Source organism: Lygodium microphyllum, unplaced genomic scaffold (genome assembly GCF_053477565.2).
Source record: "Lygodium microphyllum isolate KBCC unplaced genomic scaffold, Lygodium_microphyllum_v1.1.10 scaffold_40, whole genome shotgun sequence".
Taxonomy (NCBI): Eukaryota; Viridiplantae; Streptophyta; class Polypodiopsida; order Schizaeales; family Lygodiaceae; genus Lygodium; species Lygodium microphyllum.
The window spans coordinates 1,040,249-1,066,851 of NW_028229523.1; the positions used below are offsets into that span (position 1 = coordinate 1,040,249).

The 26,603-nt window shown below is 45.0% G+C and overlaps 2 protein-coding genes across 3 annotated transcripts in view; one reads left to right on the top strand and one right to left on the bottom strand.

The window, feature by feature from the left end:
* LOC148009099 (uncharacterized) overlaps nucleotides 1-26,603 on the bottom strand; it is a 240,525-nt gene that overhangs the window by 92,416 nt on the left and 121,506 nt on the right. The gene's annotated exons all lie outside the window — the stretch shown is intronic.
* Nucleotides 18,981-26,073, top strand: LOC148009101 (uncharacterized). Its single transcript, XM_087673829.1, has 3 exons — nucleotides 18,981-19,475; nucleotides 25,526-25,636; nucleotides 25,942-26,073. The coding sequence occupies exons 1-3, from the start codon at nucleotides 18,981-18,983 to the stop codon at nucleotides 26,071-26,073; spliced, it is 738 nt and encodes a 245-aa protein (XP_087529955.1).

Below are 26,603 nucleotides of genomic sequence, written 5' to 3' on the forward strand. Positions count from 1 at the left end.
CTATCTCGTCCTAGCAACCTAGGGGGCTCTAAATAAGGGCCTTACGGAGGCCCTACCATACACGAAGTAGGCTACGGAGAAAGGAGGATCAGGGGGGCATGATCTGGGCCGTCATGAAGATCCATCTCAAGGATGGCCTCCAATCACCGCCAAGCCTCGGTCTACGCTCCTGGAGGCCCTCCTGCAATAGGACCTTCCATGTCTGCCCTCCTTGTGTGAAACCGTGGACTACTAGCTTGCCCAAAAGGGCCAGACTCTGATACTCTGGATCTATGGTCCCAAGCCCTCCCTCTGACCAATGCTGGATGATGGTCGCCCACGCCACCTTGGCTCGGGAGTCCCTAGAATCGTCGGACCCAGTCCAGAGAAAATTCCGCACTAGGTGGCGAAGCTAAACTACACAAGACGAGGAAAAGCACCAACACGAGGCAATGTACCAGGCCGTCGCTAGGAGGACCTGGTTAACCAGGAACCACCTTCAAGCCTTCGAAAGGTGAGTTAGGTGAGCTCACTATAACTCGAGCTAGTCTTGTGTTCTTGCGTTCTTGGGATGGAGAGGAGGATGCTTGGTTAATTTAGAGCGGAGTGTTGAGAGACAAGGTGAGAGATTGCCACTGAAGTGAGTTGCAACTCTTCTAAAACAACAGGATTCTATCCAAAGTCTCAATTTTTGGTGCATTTGGCTAAACATTTTGGTTCCATTTGCTAGGACTGAGGATGGTGCAACTGCCAAGGTTGTCACACTCCTACTGTGTGGAGGAATAGGATGCTTATGCATGGGCATGAATGGGATCGATGGGGTTTGCTGGGCAGGAGTGATGTCAAGTCCCACCTGGAACCCTAGGTAACGGACGGTCTGCTCTCTGCACACCCATCTAAATCCCAAGTGGACGCCCCACTCCATCCTAAAGTTTGGGTTCGTAAGGAAACCAACCGACTTTTGCTAGTTGATTTTCGCTCCCGAAGTGAGACATCGCCTCTGCAAAGAGTAGGAACAGATACGAGGCAAGAGGACAGCCCTACTAGACCGATTTCTCTAGCCGAAACTCCTCCCCTCACCTGCCACCTATGAGAACCCTGCTGGTAGCGGATCTGTAAAGTGTGAAGACTCTGCGGATCCATGCCTAGGGGAAGCCCAACCTCACCATGGTGCCTTCTAAGAAGTCCCATTTAACCCTGTCATAGGCTTTCTGGAAATCCAGGAGTAGAACCGCCAATCCCTGACCATTGTGCTGGGCCCACTCTGTCGCCTCAAAGAAGGTGAAGACATTGTCTAGGCTGCTCCTATCCTAGACAAAGCCTATCTGTGTCATGAATGATGTCTGGAAGCACATGGCGGAGTCGCATACCAGTCATCTTGGCCAGTGCCTTATAGGCCACTGATAACAGGGTGATCGGTCTCCACTAGGATAGCTCCAACCGGTCTTCTCCTTTGGGGAGGAGACTGATAAGACCTGCCAATAGACTCCTTGGCATCCATCCTAAGCTGAAAATCTCCTGGAAGGCCAACAATAGGGGGTCCTTCACCACCTCTCAACAAGTAGTGAAGAAGGCCTTGGAAAGGCCATCCTCTCCCGGGCATTTTTGCCCGTCGTGTGCATGGAAAGCCTCCTCTAGTTCCTTCTCTGTGAAGGGATCTAGAAGGGAGAGTCTGTGACGAGGGATGGGATGTAATCCCAAACTTGCTGTCTGCATTGTTGTCCTCTAGTTGAGGCTGTCTCCTACTGGAAAAGGCATATGTAGTAGTCAGTAGCAATGTCCATCACCTCATTTGGGCTACAGCGAATCCTCCCATACTAATCCCGAAGTCTGCGTATTTGCTCTCCTGAGGTGTGGAGTTGATGCACCTGGAAGAACTCCCTGCACATCGTGTCCCCCTTCCACACCCAAAAGGTTGCAGAGGTGTGGAATGAAAACTCCGAGCACCTGTCCTCTAGGCCAGCGAGGGTTGCTCGTGCGCACACCTGTGCGTGGAGGATGGGATCCCTTGGTGCCTCCTGTAGGGGTCTCTGTGTGGCTGCTAGGTCCTGCCAGAGTGCTCTCTCCTCCTCCCAACTCTGCTGCCTGTCCTGTAGGGATGCCTCCTGGCAGATACTACTCAAACTCGGCTACGGCCTGTGCAACCTCCTTTGTAATCCGGTCCCTTCTGCCCCATTCCCTAGTCCAAATCTGCTCAATCTATCTCTTTGCCTCCTCCCTCCTGTAGATCGAGTCAGGGATCTAACAGGATCGTGTGTGTAGGGCAAAGGCTGGGGCATCAAGTGTCAGGAGAACTGAAACCGGTCTATGACTCACATAAAGCGGTAGTTCCTTCAATTAATACTTGGTCTTTTCACACACACACACAAACACAGACCTCACTCCCTCGCTCAACACCAGATTGTTTGGCCCCGAAGACCGGCACCCCTCTCGGTATTTCTTTATCAATTAAAAGATGGAAAGTTACAAAAAATGAAATGTTCCAAAATACATAACCTGTGAATAGTTGGTTTTCATCTTTTCTGAGTAAATCCCAGCTGCATAAGGACAGTACATCATGTCTAGAACAACATTCTTTTTAGGAAAGCATTTTCTGTGACCATAACTCAATAATTCATGTGCAGAATTGTAGTTTGCAGAACTCTGTATTTACTGTTTCTACTGTCCAGCACATCCTGAACAACATCCCTTTTAGGAAAACACTTTCTGTGACCACAACTCAATGATTCATGTGCAGAATTGTAGTCTTCAGGACTCTGTATTTACTGTTTTTACTATCCAACATATCCAGAACAACATCCTTTTTACCTAGCATCATTCCAACAGTAAAACAGTCCCACAAACAGCACTAAATCAGAGCTGAAAAACCCTGTTCCCGTATGGCATGGTCATCACTTTCTTTAGTTCCTGCATTGAAGAAGCCATCAACTGCTCCTGAACCTGGACAGTGAGGCTCTTGCCTCTACAGAAGTGCAAAGAAAACACAGAACTGTACATTCGATGGAATCAGCCGATCATGCAGAGCATTTCCTCTGAGAATAGAGAGAGAGTTGACCAGAGGGAGCAAGCTCTACCTCCGTACATGAGTCTAAGACGAAGTACTCTCCATACCTGATGTACTTGCAGCAATCTACCCTCAGCTCCTCAAAACTTCACTCTCAGATCTGCCCCTCATGCCTATTACGTTTTTTTTTAATGCTCTCTCTCTTTTGGAAATTTATGCCATATGGCATACATGTAACAATTTTCCCGTTTAAACCTTCCAGTCTAAAATTCTCCATGATCGGTGCAAAATTTGACCTCGGCACAGACCAAAGAATTAATCCTCGTGCAAAAACGAAGATAATGATGCGAACTGATTCTGGGGTCCAAAAATAGTAACTCCCTAAACTTTAGGGATGGTGACCCTTGCATTCCTCAAGTTGTTCTGAGCAACTTTTATCATTGCAACCACATCAAAAAGTGTAATGTGGCTCAGTTATAGTGACTTTTATTCCATGGGCATTCTCACATGTGCGTCTTCTGTCTTGGCCAGGCTCTTGTCCTGCACCATCTTCAGTGGCTAAGCACACAGTCCCAAACCACTGCATTCTATTCTTCAATGCCCATTCAATCTGGTCTCAAGTCTCAGACAAACCATTAGTCCAATTTGTCCTAATGGCTGCCTCTTCTGGCCATGCAAAGATCTCGGCTTAATCCAAGATACCTCTGAGGATAAAAAGCAACAACAACTAAAGAATATATATATATTTATATATTTATATAAGTAAATAAGGAAAGCAATTGCAAAAAGCATCACCACCTGATGACAAGAACCGGGCAATGATTAGACAAAGTGGTGCCTACCAACTGCCCTACCTGGCCTCCACGAGAGCATCCCCACTCTCCCACACAAAACCTGTCCAACTGCTCAAGCAAAACTCCGCCTAGCCGCCTGTATCCCCAAGAGAAGTCCAGCGACCTCTCCCTCCTATGGAAAGCATGGTCTCTCCAAGCATTGCGTGCTCCTACTGCCAGTAGGAAAACCTCCCATGCCTCCTACTTCTCTCTAGCCATGCCTTGGTAGTTTCTGCCTCTGCCCTACTGGTCCTCTAAGGCCTCCAGGTTGTTGAAGTCTCCTCCAACAATCCAGGAGTCCACCTCTAGGAGTCCTACTGCGATCTCCACCCAGAACCTCCTGTGTGCCCTAACCTCAGTAGGGGCATAGACATTGAGGACTCCAAGGCACGAGTCCCTAATGTCCAATCTGATCCATAGAATCCTCCTTGCCACAATCGTCCCATGGTCTAGTACACAGGCGGTGAGGCTCGGGCCAATAGAGGTGCATACGCCTCCACTCCTGCCGTGGGCACCAATGGCGTGCTCCCAGTAAGTTTGTGAACTGCCCGAGAGTACCTTCCCTACCCACTTGGCCTAGGCGCAAGTGAACTTGTGCTCCTGCAAAAGTAGGATGTTGATCCATCTGGCGAGGGCAGGCTGCAACTCCTGCCGAACAATGAACTTCTTGGAACCACGTGCCCCACTGTAGTAGAGGCTGTTCACATTCCAAGATGCAAGATATAAACTCATAGGAAACCTGTGGCTGACCGAATAGGCATCTGTTCGGTGTGGAAGCTGCTGACGAAGAAGAAGAGCTATGGGGATGCTTTGCTACAAGCCTAGACAGTGAACTCCATTCCCCCCTGGTAGCCCTCGGCTGGACCATGGGGGTGATAGATGCACCTGGTGGTACCACCAGAGCATCTAACAGCCAGGCTGAGAGGCGTGACTCTGTACACTAGTAGAAATGGACCGCCTATGCCAGGGGCCACTCGATCACATCCATCGGAGCTCTCCACTGCAGAGGGGCTCAAAAGATAAAGCTCAGATGTGGGACCTTGGCCGCAGCCCACCAATTTATGTCCATCATGCAACTTGGCCGCTGCTGGGAGAAGAGTGCTAGTCTTCCTCTCATCCACTCGGAGATGTGATCTGCCACCAGACTCTTCACCTCCTCTATCTATGTCATCCTCTAGTCCTGTATAAGAGGTTTGAAGAAAGAAAGCATAGTTTGGTCCATCCAGTGGTGCTAGTAGATGGACCTTGCCACTCCTTGACTTGCGTACCACGAAGATTCCCACCTCTAGAGGTAGTGGAAACTCCGCACTCCGCAACTCTCAAGTAAGACCAGAGACCACTGGAAAAACTCCTGTGGTAGCAGTTGTGCCTGTCTCGAGAAAGTGTGACGGGCAGTACGGACAGATGAGTTGGTGGCTGTGTGAGGAGGGAGGGCTAAGCTGTTGTGTGAGGAGGGACTAATTGGCGGAGGGGATGGTGGAGAGGGGGAGGATCGAGGAATAGTGGGGTGGTCGGAGGCACAAGGCGGGTGTGTGTGTGTGTGGGAGGGGGGGGGGGGGGGGGGGGGAGAGGGAGGTGTGAGGAGGGACTGATTGGCGGAGGGGATGGTGGAGAGCGGGAGGACCGAGGAATAGTGGGGTGGTCGGAGGCACAAGGCGGGTGTGTGTGTTGGGGGGGGGGGGGGGGGGGGGGCTGCCTGGTGCTCTGCCGGGGGGTGGGGGGATTCACCCTCTTGCTCCCTGCTATCACGATTGTGTCTGAGGGGTTGACTACGGCCCCTCTACTGTCTCCCTCTCTATCGTCACTAGACTCATGTAAAGCCGTCCGCATCTACCTATGGGCTTGTCGGCAAAACTACCTTGGCTCCGAAGCGCATGCAATCTGTTGCCTAATGCCCAAAGTCATGGCAATGCAGACACTGTCCTAGTTACCCAGCCACAATAACCTGATGCCTGAAGGAGTGTCCGCCTGCCTCAATCTCCAGAAACTGTAGTATATTCTTTGTCTCTTTCACTGCCACCCATACCTTTGGGACTCCTGTGGGTATCATTGCGTCTGCGAAGGAGGCGGGAAGGACAATGCCGAAGAGCCATCCAAAGTCCTCCACTAACTGGCGATACTCTATTGCCAGTCCAGGGAAGAGTAGGGTGACCAGATGTCTAAGAAACCTAAACTGAAACCATTGTACCAAGAAATGGAGGCAGCAATAGGGGGAAGGAGAGGGGGGGTGCGATGGTGAGGACGGGGGGATTCTATTTTCTGACGGCGATGGAGGTGCTGGGCGCCACGGATGACGGCATCAGACTGGAGCTGCGTGGGTGAAGGGCTTGCAAGCTGGTAGCTGTAGGGCGAAAGAGACGGGGGACAGCGCAGGGGAGGTACCAGGGCGGGCCCAGGGGGGGAGGGGCAGCGCGAAGGAGACTGGTGGCGGGGGGGGGGGGGGGCAATAGGGCGGGGATAGGGGGGTGACCAAGCATGGGGCAGCACGGGGGAGGCAGCGCAATGGAGAGAAAGTTTGGCGGGAGGAAGAGGCGCAGTGTGCGGCGGAGAGGGACGGGCAGGAGGAACGGGTCCAACAGCATTTAATGCAACCATTGAAACCAAGAAAGCACTCAGATCTGGCTCATGAAGAAAAGGATTACCTCTCTTTCATAGAAGGTGGAAAAGGAGTGCACATTGTCTTAATATCCACACTAGCATCCAAAACATCATCTTGGTCTTGATTAGAGAAGCTTTCACAGTTGTATTAGACATAGTCTCCCAACAACATATTGCCAAATTCTAAGAAGTATTTTTAGTCGAAGTCCTGAGATTCCTCGGTGGCAAAGGTAACCTATGCATAGGAACACACCTGATGATCAGGTAGTGGGGGTAGGTTCTTTAGAATCTTCCATTAAGGTCTCAAGAACATGTTTGCTACGTTTCATTGGTGGTTGCACATTAGAACCGGGCTTGAATCTCGGAACAAAAGACCACCATCTCAATACAAGGAACCATTTCTCGCCCCTCCTCAACCCCAAAGCCTCCACCACCTTAACTTCCTTGAATCTGCATGCAAACTTAACTGAACCTAGCAAATTACAAGTCTCAATCAAAAAATTCAAACAAAAAAAACCTATCTCAACTTAAGGCTGGTGTGATGAGGTTCGCATCTAGCCTATGGGACATTGCATCCCAAATGACATGCACAACTATGTTTCCCGGCCTAAAGATGAGAACATTCCCAAAAAGCCAAAGGAGATGGTTCTTATAGAAGGCCATCTTCAACCCAAGTACTTACCACTTAATCTTGGACATTGGACAAACACTTGGCCTCAAAACTGGTGCCCCTTGCTGTATTTCTTAACTTTTATTGCTAAAGGTTGAAGCGCACTGAGATCCAACGTAATTTCCTTCAATCTTCAATGTCCATAACAACCAACAATCTTTTAAACCAATTTGCCCCTTGGTTTGCTTGGGAATTGGCCTTCAATTTGCTCCTTGGAAGACTAACTCTACCCCAAACTTAGCATTAGCTGGCTGACCTTTTGAAATTCTTTGAAATCCCCAAATTTCAGCTGCCGAATTTCAAAGTACTAGATTCTCAAATCTGAGCACTCTTCCCAAGGTGGCTAGTAAACCCTAATTTTTGCTGTAAATTAATGTTTTGCAATAAAAATTCTTTAATTTTACCCTCTTGGGGCTGAATTTGGTTGAGATCTCTTGAGGGAAGCTATGAATTGGTTGAAAGAATAGAGAGGAAGTTGAAGAGAGTAATTTTGGGAGTTTCATTGCCAAAATTGGCTGAAATTCGATGCTACCTTGCTATGAATGGTGATCGATTGCAATCCAGCATAAAAGAGCCCACACACAATTACCAAGAACGGGGAACGGGACCCCCCGGAACGGGGGGAGCGCCGAAAGTTAGGGAATGGCATATATATATATATATATATATATATATATATATAATGAGAGAGAGAGAGAGAGAGAGAGAGAGAGAGACAATCAACACTTAAGTCTTAGAATCTAGAGAGAGATATCATATCAACCATAATTCGTGAAATTAGAGACATAATAATCAAGTTCAAACAATAATAAAGTCTAAAGATCCAAGTTACAAGAGCTCCAATTTCCAAGTCAATACTCTAAAGTTCCAAAAGGCTAGCCACTAAGTGCTTTGATTCATGGAAGATGGCTCCATTGTGCCTGAATGCTCATCCTACTGAACAACATCCTACCCATCACCATCACCATCATCATCATCATCGTCATCTTTTTCCCAACGTATAAAAGAATCAGCCTTTGCAATTGATGTACGAGCTAGCAAGCAAAGATTGGAGCTCACATAAACTAGGTGATTCGTCTTCATTGTACCAAGACGATTTCTCTTCTTTGAGTGAATGTGATTGAATGAGCTCCATAGTTGCTCTAAACAAGAAGAGCTAATTGTTTGGCTAAGAATACGAATAGCCAGACTCTGCAACATTGGAGCTTCTGCCCTATAGTCATCCGACCATAAAGCAGCCCCAATATTTGTCATGTCCTCTAGTGCATCCTCTATACCAAACATCCCTACCGATACATAGAGAGCTGATTTTTAATTTTGTGTTGCATTTCATGTCTAGGATAGAGCCTTGCAAGTAATGTATTCCAAGCCTTGACCACCTCAAGGTCTCTTTCTTGCATCTTTCCTTGAAACTCGGGATCAAGCACATATGTTGCAGCATGCATAGGAGAGTCATACATGACATTCCATCTGCTGATGCATAATTCCTTAATCTGCTCATACATGTCTGCATTTGGTTCTAAACTCTTCAACTTCTCAATCATGCGATCTATACCTTCATAGATCTTCCCAATGCATGGATCCATGCCCTCTGCAAGCCTCAACATGTGTATAATAGGATCAACCATTTGGTTGGTGCGATTCACCTCATCCCAAAAATCTCTATCAGAGACATATGCATTACATAACACAACACTAGCAGAGGCAGCCCCAGTCCAATTTTCATACTCATCACTAGCAAATAGCTCCCTAATTGCACCTTTGCAATAGTGCAATCGACCAAGCATATGAAACTTATATGTAAATCGTGTATCAGAGTATTTGAGAAGTTCTTTGTCACTTCTCTTGCAAAAGTCAGCATGCAAGTACAGATGATTACATAGAAATGTGATAATCTTGTTGCCTTTAGCACCATGAGATGCAATCCATGGCAAGTCCCCAATATCCTTCAACAAGTTATTCAAGCAGTGCGCCATGCATGGACTAAAGGTGATATGTGGATACATTGCCATTAAAATGTTTCCTGCTCCCCTGTTTGTAGGTTCACCATCTGCCACAAACTGCACTACATTTTCTACCCCAGCAGCCTGCACTGCCTCGCACCACTCGGATGCCAGTACATCTGCACTCTTTCTAGTCTCTGAAGCATCATGACTACCAATGAAGTATACATCCCCACGAGAATATGCGACAACACCATGTATGGACCTATGATGTGTGTCACTCCATCCATTTTCTATCAATGTCACTCCATTTCTTGCCCATTGATTGCGAATATCTGCTGTTGCAATCTCTATGACTGCTTTCTCCTTTTGAAGCAATGTAGTCCTGATAGTTTTTGATGAAGGGGGCTTATATGTGGGCCATACTCTGCAATCTTTGTCACCATATTTAAAAAATAAGGTGACCTGGCTGATTTGAATCAATATGGTCATGGTAAAAAAAGTGTGCCACTGTTGCATCTGTTTCCTCTTTTTTCTTTGGTTCCCATGAAGTGTGCAATGAACTCTGTCTAACACCACGACCTTCTGCCACTAATGGCCCACGAGAAGGCTACGTAGCCACTAATCCTAGTGGTCTTCTGCATGAAGCACCATGCCTTGGTAGCCTTGGAGTACATGTTGTTGGATCCACTGCTATATTTGGCGTCCTCCTGGCATGTGAATTCCCCATAGAAGTGGCTATGCGGTCAAGTAACTCCTACCTTTTCTCAATTGATACATTGGTGCAAAAACGCACCTCCTTCCCCTCCTCATGTAGAAGATGGGCTCTCACTTTATCAGCCCCACCAGTGCGAGCATAAGAGCAAAGTTTGCATTTCCAAGGGTGAGCCCCTCCACCTCTCAATGACACCCTTGCATCTACCTCATCCCACCATGACCAAGTAGTGCTTCGACTTAGTCCATTTGTTAACAAAGTACCTGCTAAGGATGATGAAGATCCCATAGACGTCAATGCTGCCATCTATATAAAAGTGACAAATAATCAATAAACTTCAATGAAATTGCAGAAATTTGTAGTCAAAATTTCAACATGCATGTGTCAAAGTTCAATGAAATTGCAGAAACTTCAGCCAAAGTTGAAAGTTCAATGAAATTGCAGAAATTTCAGCCAAAATCGAAAGTTCAATGAAATTGCAGAAATTTCAGCCAAAATTCCAATACGAAATTCCTTGGACCTCACCTAATCGCGAGCAGGAGTCAGGCCAGGCAGGCAGAAGAGGCGGGCCGCAGGCCAGGCAAGCGGGAGAGGCAGGAGCAGGCGGGAGCAAGCAGGGCCCAGGAGAGGCAGTCGTGGCAGGCGGGAGAAGTGGGAGCAGGCAGGTGAGGCAAGCGGTTCAAGCGACAAAGGTGGGAGCAAGCGGGCAATCAGGTAAGGCAAGCGACAAAAGCGAGAGGCGGGCTAGTGATAGGGGACGTCGGGCCAACGAATCGCGACCTAATCGGACGTCAATCGACCATTTTTTAAATTAAAAAACTCAGCTATTGGAATGGCCATTCCAAACAAGGAACAGCCTTGGAACAGCTAGGAAACAATGTGGAACAGGAGGGAACGGGACAGGGAATGAGCTGGAACGTTCCGCCAGCATTTCCTGGGCTCGAACCTCCCAAAACGCGTTAATCCGTTCCTATGTGCCGAAAAGGGTGTTCCCTGTCTCTATGGCCCCACATGCAGTTGCCAGCTACATGCCCTTGTGGACCCCGAAATTGTTGTCACTTGCCTATAGACAACTTATTCCTACTCAGCTTGGGACAACTCTTTGACAACTTGCCTATAGACAACTTATTCCTACTCAACTACATGCCCTTGTGGACCCCGAAATTGTTGTCACTTGCCTATAGACAACTTATTCCTACTCAACTTGGGACAACTCTTTGACAGCCTCCAATGGATAGGAAATTGTAGCAGCAGCTCTTTCTCTTCCTCTGCCAATGCCCATCATACTAGAATGAGGCGCCAACAACCTCTAATAGCATTTCCCTCAATTGCATGGGCAAGTTTTGCCAACCAGCATCCTTTTAAATGCATTTTCAGCAACTTTCAGCCCAATTATTAATTTTCAGAATATTAATTCTGAGAATTAATTTCATTATTAATTATTGCTCAAAAAGATAACTATTTCTAACAACAATTAAATTGGCTAGGCCAATTTGTCATCCAAGTATTCTTGAGCATTTATTAGCCCAGAAACTAGCATTAATTAGCTAATTGGTGGGTTTGACTTGCCTATGCTCGATGATCCTCGGTAGGACACTGGGGCACTTTTTACTCTCCTTATGATAGGTTTTTTCCCTCAATTATATTCTTCTTTATTATATGTACTTATGTTACACAGTTCAAGCACTTAGTGTTTTACACCTTTCAGGTGTGAATGCACATTAACAACCCTAAGGTTTAAGGGTTGTACTTTGTACTTGCACATAACTCTTTGATTATTGCATTGGGAGTCATGTCTTCACTCTCACACTCTCTTCACTGTCAATTGTGTACTCTCAACTGAGCTTCGATCTTCCCTGTCTCTCACATTTGGTATCAGAGCTCAAATTCAGCTCAGTTTCTCGCATCTCTTAGTCTTGTACTAGTAGCACCCGCATTTGTTGAGCTCTTGGTTAGCTCCAACTTCGTCAGCAACTACCACCGTGGTCACCTGCCTGCACCACCCAGCCTACAGGTTTGTCCGTTAGTAGTGCCGCCACTTATCTCCAACACCTGTGACAGGTCCGCCACTATCCAGCGCCATCTGCAGCATAGTAGGCTGCGCCTCCTGCTCCAATCGCCTACGCCCTCGTCCACCAGCGCCGCTGCCACCAGTCTAATCTAGCGCTACCGCTACCAACCTGGTCACCTGCAGCTGCATTGCCACCAACCAGTGTCACCTGCAATTGCGCCGCCTATTCCAGGTCTCCTCCACCAGCTCGCCACCTCCGCCAACGTCATAGCCTCCTGTACCACTAAGCGAGTTGGATCTCAAAGCCAGCACTAGAGGTAAAAGGAGACATTTATCCATTTTATAATTCAAATTTTGAATTTCATACACGGGCTTTTGCTAGAGCAATCTATTACTGCTCTTGGACGTGTCTGGATATATTTATTGCAGAAATTACTTGAAATTCAGGGCAAAATTTTGGGGCTTTTGGGTTCAGTGCAGACGTTGGCATATATAGTTTAGGTTCAATCTAAAATAGACTGAATTTGTGCATTTTGGATGACAAATTTTTGGGACTTTTGCATTTTTTTGTGTTGTTGAGCATTGTTTGTGCATTGGACAGTGTGTACATTGGATAGTTTTGACAGAGTGTGACAAAGTTTGTTAATTAACGCATGGTGCATGCTGTAATTTCTGGAAATTTATAGATTTCCAGGTTTCTCCAGCTTTAGTTCTTGCTCTTGTGCTCTTTGAAAGGGTGACATTTACCATGGGAAATCAAGGACAAAGTTTTGTATTCACATACATATCCAAGGAGGATAGATTGGATAGCAACAACTATTCTCTATGGTCTTTCATGATGAAAAATGTGCTGATTGTGAAAAATCTTTGGGATCATGATAGTGGTGAAGAAGTTCATCCTGGAGTTGTGGCGTAGCTCTTGCAACACCTCCTCCAGGGCGGACATGGTCAAAGGCTCGCTCAAGCTCAGCCACTTCCCAAGAGACCAATAGCACAAAAGGCTTGGGAGACACGAGATGCTCAAGAATTGTCACTAATTGCATCAGAAGTTCAGTGGTCTATAATCTTGCACATACGGTCTGCAACTTTTTCACGAGAAGCGTGGTTTACACTTGAGCAAATGTTTGCTGAAAAAAATGAGACACGCATCTCTTTCTTGAAGAAAAAGCTTGAGAATGTGAAGATGTATAGAGGTGATTCCATGCAAGATCATCTTAACAAAATTCAGGACCTGCCTCAGCAACTAATGAATGTAGATGAATATTATTCATATGCATAGTTGATCTCTACTACTTTGAATTCATTAACGCCCTCTTATTTGGCCTTTCATACAGCCCTAAATCTCACCATGAGAATTTCTCCAAAGCCACTTACTTTTCTTCAATTGGTTAGTTTGCTTCTAGAAGAAGAGAAAACAAGAAATAACAGTAGGGTGGATGTAATAGCCTCTGAACAGGATTTTATGATGAGGCAGAAAGGCAACGGCAGCTAGTCAAAATGCTCCGCAAAGTTCTGAAAGTTTAGGTACTTCACAAAGCAGCAAGAAACCAGGGGGCATGCAAGCCAAGTAGGGCAAGTGCTACTATTGTATGAAGCCAGGTCATTACATCACGGAATGTAAAAAACGCATCGCAGCATCAAAATTTTACGTACTTGTGATAGACCTCCCCCTTGAAATTCTTCCAATCGCCCTCAATTGCACTACAATGTCTCAAAAGCATTTGTTGCCACTACTAGAATATATGCTAGCATCATACTCAAACAACATGCACATCTATTGCTTAACCATGCTCATGAACTCTGCATTCTGAAATTCCAAATACTTAAACCAATTTACATAATACACACACATGAATCATAACCACTATTAGAACCATAAGGGATGCATCTGCATGCCAAATCCCAATACTCCTTTGACCACCAAGCATAGTTATGGGAAATAGGGAAATGGAAATGGGAACAGAAACAAAAATGGCAAACATTTGGGAGGTTTTGAGTAACTAAAGGGATGAGAAAAGCAGAAACGGAAACCCGAACGGAAACGAAAACAGAAATAGTTATCCGGCAAAAATGTGGTGTTTCGGAGCGTTTTCAGCAACTATGCCACCAAGGCATAGCAATGTATAACCTAAGCATAACTAGTGCCTTGTTCTAATGATGTACTACATAATACTCATGTAGAGCATACATCAGCTGCAAATCACATGTAACTTATACAATTATACTTCTCTTGCATCACTTGCAAATATATATGGCATTCTATCCATGTATCCCATACATGCCTTACAAATGTAAAACACATCCAAATGTAAATCCCATGTATTCCATAAATGTTAACAACCGTGCAAATGTATAGTTTTAGAGCCTAAATGCAAACCATATACATCACCATACAAAGTCACAGTGACTAGTAGACAAAATAGTAATCCCAATGGCAGAAATATTGTTAGTATAAAGTACCTTGGATAAAAACCAAGAACATCTGAGGTCCATTACATAGTTGACCCATCCATTATTAGGGGAGTGGAGGTGCAACCTCCTTTTTGAGCATTAGGCAATACTCTAGACCTTCTATGCTCCGCTAAACATGAAAGAGCCTAATCCAAAATCAGCTCTAACTGAAACACATCAAGGTAAATCGCATCACTAAGGATGATCTACCAAGTCACCCTCCTCCATCCATTTGCATCCTTCCATAGGTGAAACAATCATAAAAGTTCACGAAGTAGCAAATGGATACTTTACCTCTGACTTTACTTGCCTCAAAACCTCCACTAGGTTATAGGCCTTTTTTAACTTTGGACCACATAGATCCTTGGAACTTTCACATTGCTGCCAAAAAGGGTACATTGGTTGCATTTCCCTCATGACTAGCACCATACAGAGCATTTGCATTACCAGCATTAACACTAGGAGTCCCAAATAGTGGGTTGCATATATGCATTGCTAAACTTGCTACTTCATATCCTAGTATCATGCCAACATTGCTATACGTTGGGTTTTTCATTCCACTTGTCACACCCACATACATTGGGCCTTGCATAGCATCCTATTTTTTCCCACGAAAAAAGTGGCTAATTATATTTCAAAGGAAGACTTTACAACAAAGTACATGTGCTCAATAGCCTAGCTAGAGCTAATACAAGGTCAAGTTGGGATCATATATACAAGCTTCTCAAGGCGGTTTGGGAGGAATGGGGGATAGAAGCCACAGAGGAGGAGAGTAGTGCCACCTAAGGTTGCCTGCTTCCATCCTAATGAACAGATCATGGCCACCCTAGGTACATAAGAAGTGGTATCAGAGCTCCTTGTAAGCTCAAGAGTCACCCTACAGCTGATCTCAATGGCCACAGATGGAGTGGATGACAGAGGTCCAAAGCTCTGCCAAAGTCTCATATGCACTTAGACACTCGCTACCTAGAACCAACTAACAGTGTGCCTTCGTAATGTGCCAAATTGTCAAGCTCTCAATAATCTCTCATACCTCCAACCGTTCAACTGTCATCTCTACTACTAGCTGGATGGGTAATTCCTACAAACCGACCACAGCACAAGCACATGCCTTGATAAGAAGAATGGTATCATGCATCTCTACCTCATATAATAAGTGGTAGCTTTGGCTAGTTGCTTGCCAACAAACGGCCCTCCAAGATATAAAACCTAGCATAGGTGCCACACGCCAAAGGATGCAACATGCTCCTCTCCACACCAACTATGTTGCCTCACAAGACCAAAGGCAATGCTTTGGGATTTCTGAGTGTTGCAGTGGACAATGCTTTTGCAGCCTCCATCCTATTGCATCTAGGCCAATTAACTACCAACTACCGAGTCTCCATATGCTAGCAGACATAGAAAATAAGGCCCCCTCTGCGGCCTCCAACTTTCCACAAGCATCACTACAAGTTCCGAAGGAAAGCATCGGTAATGTTGTGTTCCGCCCAATGCCTGCTACGCAAGGATGCCCAATCCATGTCATCCTTCATCAAGACATGCCTGCCAATCTTTGTTGTGTATGGCCAAAAAGCCCTGGGGCTTCTTGAAAATTGTAGTAGTCAATCAAAACCACCTTCTTGAAAACTGTAGTGGTCATCAAGGGGCCAACTCTCTGAAATCCATAGGCGCCATTCTCGAAACTCACTCCAAGGCACATAGGGGTCCAGCTAGGTATTCCCCTAGAGCCCAAGGGCACGGATCCTCCTGGAGGGTAAAGCTAATAGCTCCTCATGTTGAGCTCTGTTAAGGGCTCCAATCTCGACTATGAAGAATATCTCATGGGGGACACCGCCCAATCTACTTGCAACTTGTAAGGGGATACCAACTCACAAGAATCTAGCCACCCACATCTCACTAGGTAGCATCAACTCTTGAATAGGGGGCTCCAACTAGTCGTGAGGAATCATTGTCTCAATCTCCCTCCTCCTAATCTCAACTCCCTCCTGAATAGGGGGGTCCAACTAGTCGTGAGGGATCCTTGTCTCAATCGTCCTCCTCTTGATCTCAACTCCACAGTGGCAACCGCAATCTAACAATACGGGCAAGGCCAACCTCCCACTTGGCCCACTAGACGTGAGCGTGCTCACCAATTTGGATCTTGTCACAATCTCAAACCTAGGGGTTCGAGACCATTGATGGCCTATCTCTTCTTGATAAGTTGGGGGAATCAAGGCCTTACATGGGCCCTACCACACTCATCGCAAACTATGCAAGAAGGAGGACTTAGGTGGGGTGATCTGTACTGATGTGAAGATCCATCTTGAGCATGGCCTCCACTCCTTGGTGAGGTGCGGCTTGCAATCCTAAAGGCCCTCCTATACAAGGACCTTTCACGTCTGCCCAAGAAGGCCGAAATCTAGTACTTTGGGTCAATGATCTCCAAACCCCTCTCAGAGCAATGATGGATAATAGTCACCCATGCCACCTTGGCCCAGGAGTTCCTAGGCTTCAACCATTACCCTTGCTGTTTGGAGGTCTCCATTTGCTATATCTTCATAATCAACCGATGTTTCTGGCATCTAATGCCAAGCGAGAGACTGCTGCCATCTGTCCCATTGAGTGACTAATGTAGTGCCTGCGTTTTGGTTGTCCAGCATACACCTCTCTTGTTCTCGCTTGATAGTCCTCTACCTCAAGTGACCAATTTTTAACCTTCTCTGGTGGTACACTACTACATTTACCAGATTTCAGCCTCGACTGCTGTGTTTTGATGACCAGCATGTTGCCCTTCATTATTCAGCACTCTCTCATCTCTGACTAGTGGTTACAATACTCGGGATTTATCTCTGATGGACATCACTCTCTGACATTTCATTGCTCTTCCCTTGGGCATTCTGTACACACTTACATTCATTTACAACATTCATTCACTTCAGATTTTATTCTCTCTGTGTTTGTCTCTGTATTTGAGTTTTGTCTTTTGCATTTAGGATTTGAGTTTTGCTTGTCATTGTTTGAGTCTTTGTGTTTCAGTCTTGGTTGTACATGCCGTGTTTCCTCCATAGTTGCCTTTGTACGTCATACAGACAGGTTCATACGGTACCGTACAGTACGTACCCATACGAATTCGTATGTGATTTTGCACCTGTTTAGGCCACGTACCTCACCCCACCCCCTTTTCCAGCCATGCACTTCCCTCCCCAGCCCCCTTTGGATTCCTTCTAGCTGGTAGCCCTCTCTTTGACCGTTGACCCCTCTTTGACTGTTTGAACTTTGATGCTTCTCTCATCTACAAAAGGTGCTCCTCTCCATGCTTCCACACCAATTCAGCAAGCACTTGTGACTTACCATTCTCATCTTCCTCTCTTGGATCTTGATTCTTGAATGGACTTATTATTTGTCATTCTCAAATCTCACCTCCCATCCCCTCTTTCCCACACCCTATCGAAGCATTTGCCATTCTCAAATCTCATCTCCCATCCCCTCTATCCCGCACCCTATCAAAGCACTTGCCATTCTCATTTCCTATCCCCTCTCTCTCACTCTTGCTCTTTCAGCTTTACCCCAACCCTCGGGTCCTTTCAAGTCTCCCTCCCTTTGAACTTTCAAGACTCAACTTTCAAGAGTCGAGACTCAAGCATCTCTCTCTCTCTCTCTCTCTCTCTCTCTCTCTCTCTCTCTCTCTCTCTCTCTCTCTCTCTCTCTCTCTCTCTCTCTAGCCTCTTTATCCGTCATCAGCACCATGACTCATGAGAAGCACGAGGCCTTCAATTTGCATGCGATCATGTGGAGAGGGACACAAAAAAGTCCAACTCCCACCATTGGACATGCAAGTATTGCGGGAAGCCCTATACAAGTAGTGCAACTCAGCTTCTCCAACATCTTTCCAAGACAGGGGGGCAAGTTGCTCCATGCAAGGAGATCCCTCATAACATTGCGGAGAAGATTCTCGCCAAGATGAGAGAGGGATCCACAAGAGAAGGAAGTGGCTTATCGATACCAACTCCTATGCCTACTAACGAGGAAGCATCCAATGTGGGCATATCTTCAACCGATGCGGAAGAGACCTCTACCATTGGTGGTGAGGGCTCCACATCCGCATTCGGCTCCAATAAAAGACAAAGAGTGGAGGCTCATGCGGTCCCGGAGAGACAATCGTCTCTCTCTCAAGCTCCTGATCATGTGCGTAGATCGGTTGCCTTTTTTAGAGAAAGGCAACGACTTGTGGACATTGAAATTGCATGCATGGTGATTGAGTGCAATCTTGTATTCAATGTCCTAAAGCAAGAGCAATGGAAGAAGATGGTAAAAGCCATTGCCAATGTGGGTCCATGTGAAGGATGGACTGGTGTCACATACAACGACATGAGGACGAGAAAGATTGATGAAGAGAAGGAGAGGATTGATAGAGCCCTTAATCCTATTCGGGTCGCATGGATAAAATATGGTTGCTCCATTCTCACCGACGGATGGAGTGATCGTAAGAAATGGGGCATCATCAACATACTCGTCTCATGTCCACTCGGCACTTACTTTTTGTGGGCCATAGATACCGGCAAGAGGGGGAGAAAAACGACGGGCGCATTCATCTACCACCACATTCGACAAGCTATCATTGAGGTATACATTGCAATTTGTGTTTTAAATTTGTTTCACTTTCTTTCATTATGATAATATCATGATTCATAATTGAAATTTGATTTTTACATAGCTTGTAATTTGTAAATTGTGGTTGTAGGTGGGCCCCTCAAATGTGGTGCAAGTTGTTACCGACATGCATCGAATTGTCGGCGCATGGGCCGTTTGCTTGAGGCCGAGTTCCCTACGATTTTGTGGACTCCATATGCAAGTCATTGTTTGAACTTACTCATGGAGGACATTGGGAAGCTCAAGTGGGTAAAGAGGGTGGTCCGCAAAGCTACATCAATTGTCACATTCTTCACGGTAAAGGTAAAGGTGCTTGCGATGTATCGTGAGCATAGCACACTGGAGTTGAAGAAGCCTTCTTCAACTCACTTTGCTTACATGTGGTTATTGTTGAAGCACCTTTATGAGGTGCAGTCTGCCTTGCACCAGACAGTGGTGTCCACTCTATGGAATGAGTGGGATGAGCATGAGACAAAGGAGGCCAAAGCCATGCAGCGCTTGTGCCTTAATGAGCAGTTTTGGAAAAAAGTCCATGCCATTGTCATTGTCGTGACTCCCTTTTATAGGGTATTGCGTATGAGTGATTGCAAGGGGTCCACCATGGGCCTTCTCGTTCACTTCTTTAGAGCGGCATTGGCAGAGGCACGTACTTGTACAGTGATCAGAAAGACACAGCGTGCACATGTTTTAGAGATAGCAGAGAGGAGATGGGCGCAGATGCATAAGCCCATCCATGGTTTAGCGGCATTGGTACATTCGGCTTACAAGTCACCGGCGGTCATGGATCGTAGAGAGTTTCGTTCAGACTAGCTTGCTTATTTGACTCGTGTGGTCCCCATGGATGACCACAATGCAGTGCTAGAGGAGCTAGGATGCTATGCAGATCAGAGAGGGCATGTGGCTTTTACTTCTCCCACTTCTTGAATGAGAGTGTCACTTGTGAAGCCTTTATTTTGGTGACAAAACTTTGGATACGCACTAGAGACTCTTTAGCCCTTAGCCATGAGAGTCCTTGCCCAGGATTGCTCTTCGGGTGCATGTGAGAGAAACTAGAGTGCCTATTCTCTCATTCACACAAAGATTCGCATTCGTCTTAGCACACGACAGTTAGAGTGGCTAGTCTATTGCTGCACTAACTTACGCATGATGAGGGTTGTGATGAGCATGGGTAGTCTGAAGCAAGTAAAGTTTAAACACTAAACCATAGCATTTAAAATTTGTTGTTTTAACTTTTAAACTTTGAACTTAAAAGTTTAAACTTTATATTTTACAATTTAGACTTTAGCATTTACAATGATCAATCTTACGTGCAATACTACATTGTGTAGGTGAATGTTGATACATTCAAGTTGATGGGCGACACTCTTCTGAGTATACATAAGGAGGTGGACCAAGAGGAGATGATTTTTGTAGAGCTCTATAGAGAGCTTATAGCAGTAAATACTCATGACACTCGCAGATAGCGTGCTCGTGGACGAGAAGTTCGAGTAGGTGGTAGCAAGGGCATGGTCATTCGACGCCCTCCATCATCGAGGAGGGGTGGTTCGAGTGGCTTGCAGACATATGTAAGGCGAGGCTCTAGTAGCTCACATCCTGTGCCTCATGATCACATCTCCCCCTTGCCTACACAGCCGCCACCTAGGGAGCCATCATTTGATGATGATGGTAGCCTCATCGGTGAGGATGAGTATGAGTATGAGTGTGTCTCATCATCGAATGCCGAGGAGTCATCTTCAGAGTCTCTTGATGAGCATTCAAATGGTTCTAATGATGATGATGATGATGATGATAGTGATGCCTTATCATAGATTCATATGACATAGGTCTCTCTTTTTTTTTGTATCAGATATACTAGATTGTAGTTGTATTGCATGTTTTGCGTAGCCCATGCGACCCCGATGGTCACCCTCATGTATTCATCTTATTCTGTAATGAAATGGCTATTTCCACTTTAAACATGTATTCTATGATCTATCATTTAACGATTTATGATTTTTGTTACTTTAAGGTACCAATTAGTACCGTATTTTATTGTACCGTACCGTATCGTACCTGACAACTATGGTTTCCTCAGTGCAAACCCTAGCATAACTTTACACTATCCTCCACCAGAGTATCTCTCCATCTGTTTATCTCTACCTATAGCCTATGAGAGATGCTATGAATTTGTCCAATAGCAGCTCCTATACTATGGGAGAGATGGGTGTCCATGTATGGTGGCCTAGTAGTGAATCCATCATCAGAGAAAGACAAGAAGTGACTCCGGTAAAACTCCATCCTCGATCCTAAGGGGAGTGGTGGGTGGGTCCATGTCCTTATTGTCTCAATTCTCGAGATATCAACTTTGATCACATGGTTCAGCTTTGATTGGCTAAGAGAACGTGTAGAGTAGTCAAGGTTGTAGTCAAAAGTTGGAAGGCGGTCAATGTCCAAACCATATAGGCTCATCCATATAGTCATTTGTGAAAACCAACAGTTCTTCTCACCTTTTGCTGCTAGCTGTCTAGATAAACTCAATGTGAATCTAGAGTATCTATGGCATGGGAGCTCCCATAATCTATGCCAAAAGATCATTGCCTTGAAGAGTGCCTCTACCCCAAGCTCTGCTTTGACAATGGGATGTGGGGTGGAGGGCTCACTCCTAATCATGAGTGCTATCATCATAATCAATGGCCTTTCCATACCATCCCAGCCATCATAATAATCTCTCTCTATTCTGGTTTGATCATGAGTAGGCTTAAGCACTTCAGGTACAAGTTGCAGCCCCATATCTTTGCTCCATATAGTAGTGTAGGTGTGACTAGGGTATCAAACAACCATAGTTTGATACAGGACTCCTTGAATTGTATGTGAGCACATTGACTCGCGACTGCCCCTAGTACTACATAGCCTCACGACAGACAAGCCTCTAATACCCCTCTTAGTGAAAATCGTGGGTCAAAGAAGGTGAATCCTAGATAAGCATATTCCCTCACATGCTCCACAATGTCTCCTCCAAATGTAAACTCGTATATGGATCTAGTCACGCATCTTGCTTAAGTGTTAAAGACCATGGTTTAGGTCTTTGTGAGATGTATCCCATACATGGCCTTTCTTTATCTTATATAATGCATCAATACCCCATGGTATGCCCTCTAGTACTCCAATACCTTGCGGTCTTTGCATAATGCATGTGCAAGGCACTATATCAAATGCTTTGCGGAAATCCACAAAGCAACAGTAGATTCTCTTGTATCGAGCTCGACCCTCCTCCATAATGGCTCGAAGTGTCTCCTCATGTGATGTGGTCTTCTATCCCTCTCAGTGTAAAGTCCAAAGAGTATAGGGAAGAGAGGGCATCCCTGCTTTACTCTGAGGTCCTAGAGACCCTATCTAAAAGTCCTCCTGAGCATCTCACTCAGCCTATAACAATCATGTACAATGCATAGATGCACCAAATCATGTCCAACGAGATCCCAAGCATTTGCATCCTCTATAGCAGTCTATCTCATGGGAATGTGTGAAAAGCTTTGCAGAAATCCACAAAGTAGCAATAGAGTCTCTTCTTCCTAACCTTTGCCTGCTCAATCATGTCTCTTAGATTGAAGATGTGGTCAAGTGGAGATAACTCTGTCTAAATCCATCTTTCTTGTAGCCAATCTTCCTCTTTGCATAGGCAATGTGTGGCCCACCATGATAGTCCTGAAGTTTCCAAGATCTAGAGGATCTAGAGACTAGTGTGTGCATGGTCCACTCATTTGGAAAGCGTTTTGCCAGAGAGAAAGAAAGAAAGAGTATATTGACATCTATGAAAGGCTAATGTGGTGTATGAGACCAAACCAATATATTCAATGAACTATATTTCTCTTTTGAAAAGATAAAAGACATGCCTACAAAACTAGCTATTAGGTAATATTCTATAAAAGAATATGATTGTGGTACAAACGTAAATGATACTAATAAAAAGGAGAAGAAAAAAGGATAGAAATACTCCTTTCCTCAATGACATATCCCACTTGGGTAGAAATGTAGCTTTATGTGGCGAAGGTGCCTCGACATCTGTCTCCTGTGGTGCTCAATGATAGCTCTAATCTTTCTATGGTAAGGATATTTGGATCTCCTCCCAAGCCGACATAGGTGTCTCGCTTGGTTGAGTGACAATGCTCTATCCAAGAAAATACCCCCTGACAATGAAGCTCCCTTATGATGTATCCCTACTAGCTATCTGTCAATGATGTGGCCGATCTTGTACTCGACTACATGATAGTGAAAAAACAGTAATAGCCTCTTGTCTAATCGACTTATTTGTGGGGGATCCTAGCCCATAGAATAGCCACTCTGTGTCTCTTAAGCTCCAAAAGGAAGAATTGCAAACACCTCTAATCCTCAAACTACATCACTTGTTGCAAAGGACCAAAACCCTCTCGAAACAGATAGTGGTATCTGCTTCGAATATCATAATAAACCATACGCCAACAATTGTAATTGCTCCTTTGTCTCTAGCACTCTTATCACAAAGTTGGCACGTGCGGTCTTTTGAATATCATAATAGACCATACACCAACAAATGTAATGCTCCTTTGTCTCTAGCACTCTTATCACAAAGTTGGCATGTGGTCTTTTGTCTCCATACCCTCTATCCACTTGTCTCCGTCCTTAGACAATGTGTTGAGATACGAATTTTCCCAAATCGTTGTACATAGCACCATATGGAAGCTGAATATTCATATAGATCTGCCAAGTGATGAAGTCATCCTCAAAGAGCTAAAGGATATGACTCTAGTAGTGATCATCCTCGTGCCATATGGAGAAAGGTGTCTGATCAAAATCCTCTTTGTATCTGGTCTTAATGTGGGGAAAGGGTCTAATGCACAAAAGATTTAGGGCGATATAGAAGATGAGGACACACTGAAAGGCTTCATTTCACATCTTAGGATCCATGCCCATTCCTTCTATTCAAAAAAGAACCAATTCATAGATAGGCACTACATGGTTAATTACCCCTCCCCAATCCTTGGAGGAGAAGATAGGGGTTGGAGTGATACTACAAGTGTACATTACACGCATACACAACAAAAGTATTTCAAATTGTGGAACCTGAAATATGAAACTTGGAAGCATTGTATTATCAAAATAGTGTATAAAAGTTGAGAGTCAAAACACAAGCCACCTCTTACAAGTATCAAGATTGAACCCCGCAAGCCTTTCTTCCCTGCTTGCCAATCTATCGTTTCTTCCTTCTCCCTGCAGTCCCACCTATCCTTGCCCTCTCTGCTGCTCCAGCATGAAGGAGCATGCAATCTCCCTCTTTGTTCTCAGCCTCCATGCTTTCTGAATTCCATGTCTTCAGCACACTGCCCCCTTCTTTTTGCCCACCCTACCCTTCTTTTCTTGGCCTTTCTTTCATCACGCCTCCCTTCTCTACACTCCTGATGCCTTCTGAACCCTTTCCTTCTGCCCTTCCCTCCTCCCTCTCAGCCATCTTCCACCTTTCCTCTCTCCTCTCAGCTTTCTTATTCGGCCTCTTGTAACCTCTTCCCAACAGCCTAGACCTCATTCCACGAGGGGCACACTGGTCTCCGAGCAGCAAGTTGTCCTGTGCTGTCTCCTTGCCAAGCCTAAGCCTTTCCAAACTTACTCGCATGAGTAAAATGTATGGAAGGCAATACTCAGGAAAGAAAAGGATGGTGGATCTTAAGAGCGGCATAAAAAGGACAAGAAGGCTCTCTCAATCATTGGACTTAAAAATGATTCTGGGACTTGTCTCTTTTCAACTTTGTAAACTTTGCACGCTTGAGTCCTAGACTCAATACTTGCAAGGTTAGGAAACGCTCTCTTCCAGATACCCGAACCAATCACGCACCACCCGGGTGACTCGGTCCTTATCAGCCCTGGTTACTCAGCCCATAAGCGAATCTACACTGGGCAAGTTTATTAATACTGTCCAATTTCAGCAGAACCCCAGACTCCATCCAGTAGCAACAAAACAAGGGAGATCTTTTAAAAATGCCTCTAGTCCTCGCCTTTACCATTGGAGACTCACTAAGCTCCTAGTACTTCAGTGGGTTATCCTTTAGTCCATGTAAATCTTGCCATTTTGGAAAAAAGTGCTGATTTAATATTTGTTCCTAGCTTTGTCTTCCCCATCGAACATTGGAGGTTTCATATCTTGATCTCTCATCCTTTCTGGGCTACTACCATCCTTTCTGGGCAACTACCTAAGATGAGTATCAGTCGCCCTTACCCTTTTTGACTAAATATCCATATGTTTTCAATTGCGATTTCATAGCGTCCATTGTTTGCATGAACACATACTGATACTATTACATCTCAATGTTATGGGTGGACAGATTGAGATGCGTAATCTTTCCAATTTTACTTAGTCCCCATCAATTTCTATTTTGGGACCAGCCATAGGTTGACCCTTTTCACTTTGTATACATTCATCCCTACCCTCCATGATTCGTGTAAATGTATCCTCTTTCTTTTTCCATTCCTCAAATCATTACATTGAAATTGAAGAATAAAAAATCAATTCATGAGTTAAACAAATAGATGATGGAGCCCTCCTCTTTGTTTTTGTCTCAGCTGGATTTTCGAATCCCAAATATTGCAAATCGGCTCAAAGCAATCCTGATATGTCCAAGCCGGCTCAAAGCAATGGGCTCCTCAACAAAGCGGCTTGGCTGCTTCTGTTCTGAGTTGATTTCCAGGTGTCTCTGGCTGAGTACACTATGAAGTCTGCACCAGCTTTGTTGGTTTTCCTTTCTGAGATTGAAACACTAATTTTCGGAGATCTGGGACTGTTTACTGATATAAATGAGGCAAGGGCTGGGACGATAAATTTAAGCTTTTCACTTGTCCAATTGCTGCCCAGATACTGTTATGAACCTGTTAAAAGCACTCGTGACATTTTTCCCTGCTTTTATTGAGTGTCTATAGTAGATGTAGCACCACCTCATGCCCACATTGCCAATTTACAACTGAAAGCAACATTCAACATTTTTACATCGCTGATAAGGTGACAGGTGTTTCGGATTTTTTCCAGGAAGTCCTGACTTTTTGGCATTCACAAACAGTTTGGGAGATTGTTTTTTACTTTTGCTGATTAAAAACTTAAATATTTAAGATGCTTCATCTTGAAGGTCTTCTTGCTCTGATACCAATGACGGATGGGATAAAACAGGTTGCAGGTTTGATCTATACATTAGGGTTTTTGCAGTTGAACAAGAGAGAGGAGTTGGCTGAGCTGTACAATTAACATCCAAGCTACACCATGACCTTATTTTAATGGCTTATGAAACTGGTCCTAATAAGTTGTGTGCACTGTGCATACTTAGCACATCAACCATTTACTTGTCTATAGCCTCTGTACACACATCAACTGGCTAAAGACCCTATTTTAAATGGCACAATCCCTTGGGCATACATGTCTTTACGTGTGCTATTAGTCACTGCACCCCTAAATCCTGTGCACATATATTCTATAATACTTACATGGTCACAGCTCCTTGGGGTGTTTCCTCGTAAATGTGGATTGTATGTTCGGGTGCGCAAACAAAGAAAATTTTGCTTATCACGATGGATTGTGGACGAGCATGCAAAGTTCACGGAGCCTAGAAACTGGCTGGCAATCACCTCAATGCTCATACTAGTGGTTCATGTTGTTCTTAGCAGGTATAGTGTTATACATAGGAACCATTTGTTCAATCAAATATCCATCACAGATCTCAATTTGGAGAGGATTGCATAGAGTGCTGATCTTTTGTTCCTTGTACCATTTTGTGACCG

Excerpts from the sequence above, each read along its gene's own strand:
- LOC148009101 (XM_087673829.1), top strand. The coding sequence starts at position 18,981 with ATGGGCCGTTTGCTTGAGGCCGAGTTCCCTACGATTTTGTGGACTCCA. Across the intron at positions 19,476-25,525 it reads TTAGAGCGGCATTGGCAGAG|GTGTCTCTGGCTGAGTACAC; the intron begins GCACGTACTTGT and ends GTTGATTTCCAG. Across the intron at positions 25,637-25,941 it reads TGTTTACTGATATAAATGAG|ATGCTTCATCTTGAAGGTCT; the intron begins GCAAGGGCTGGG and ends TAAATATTTAAG.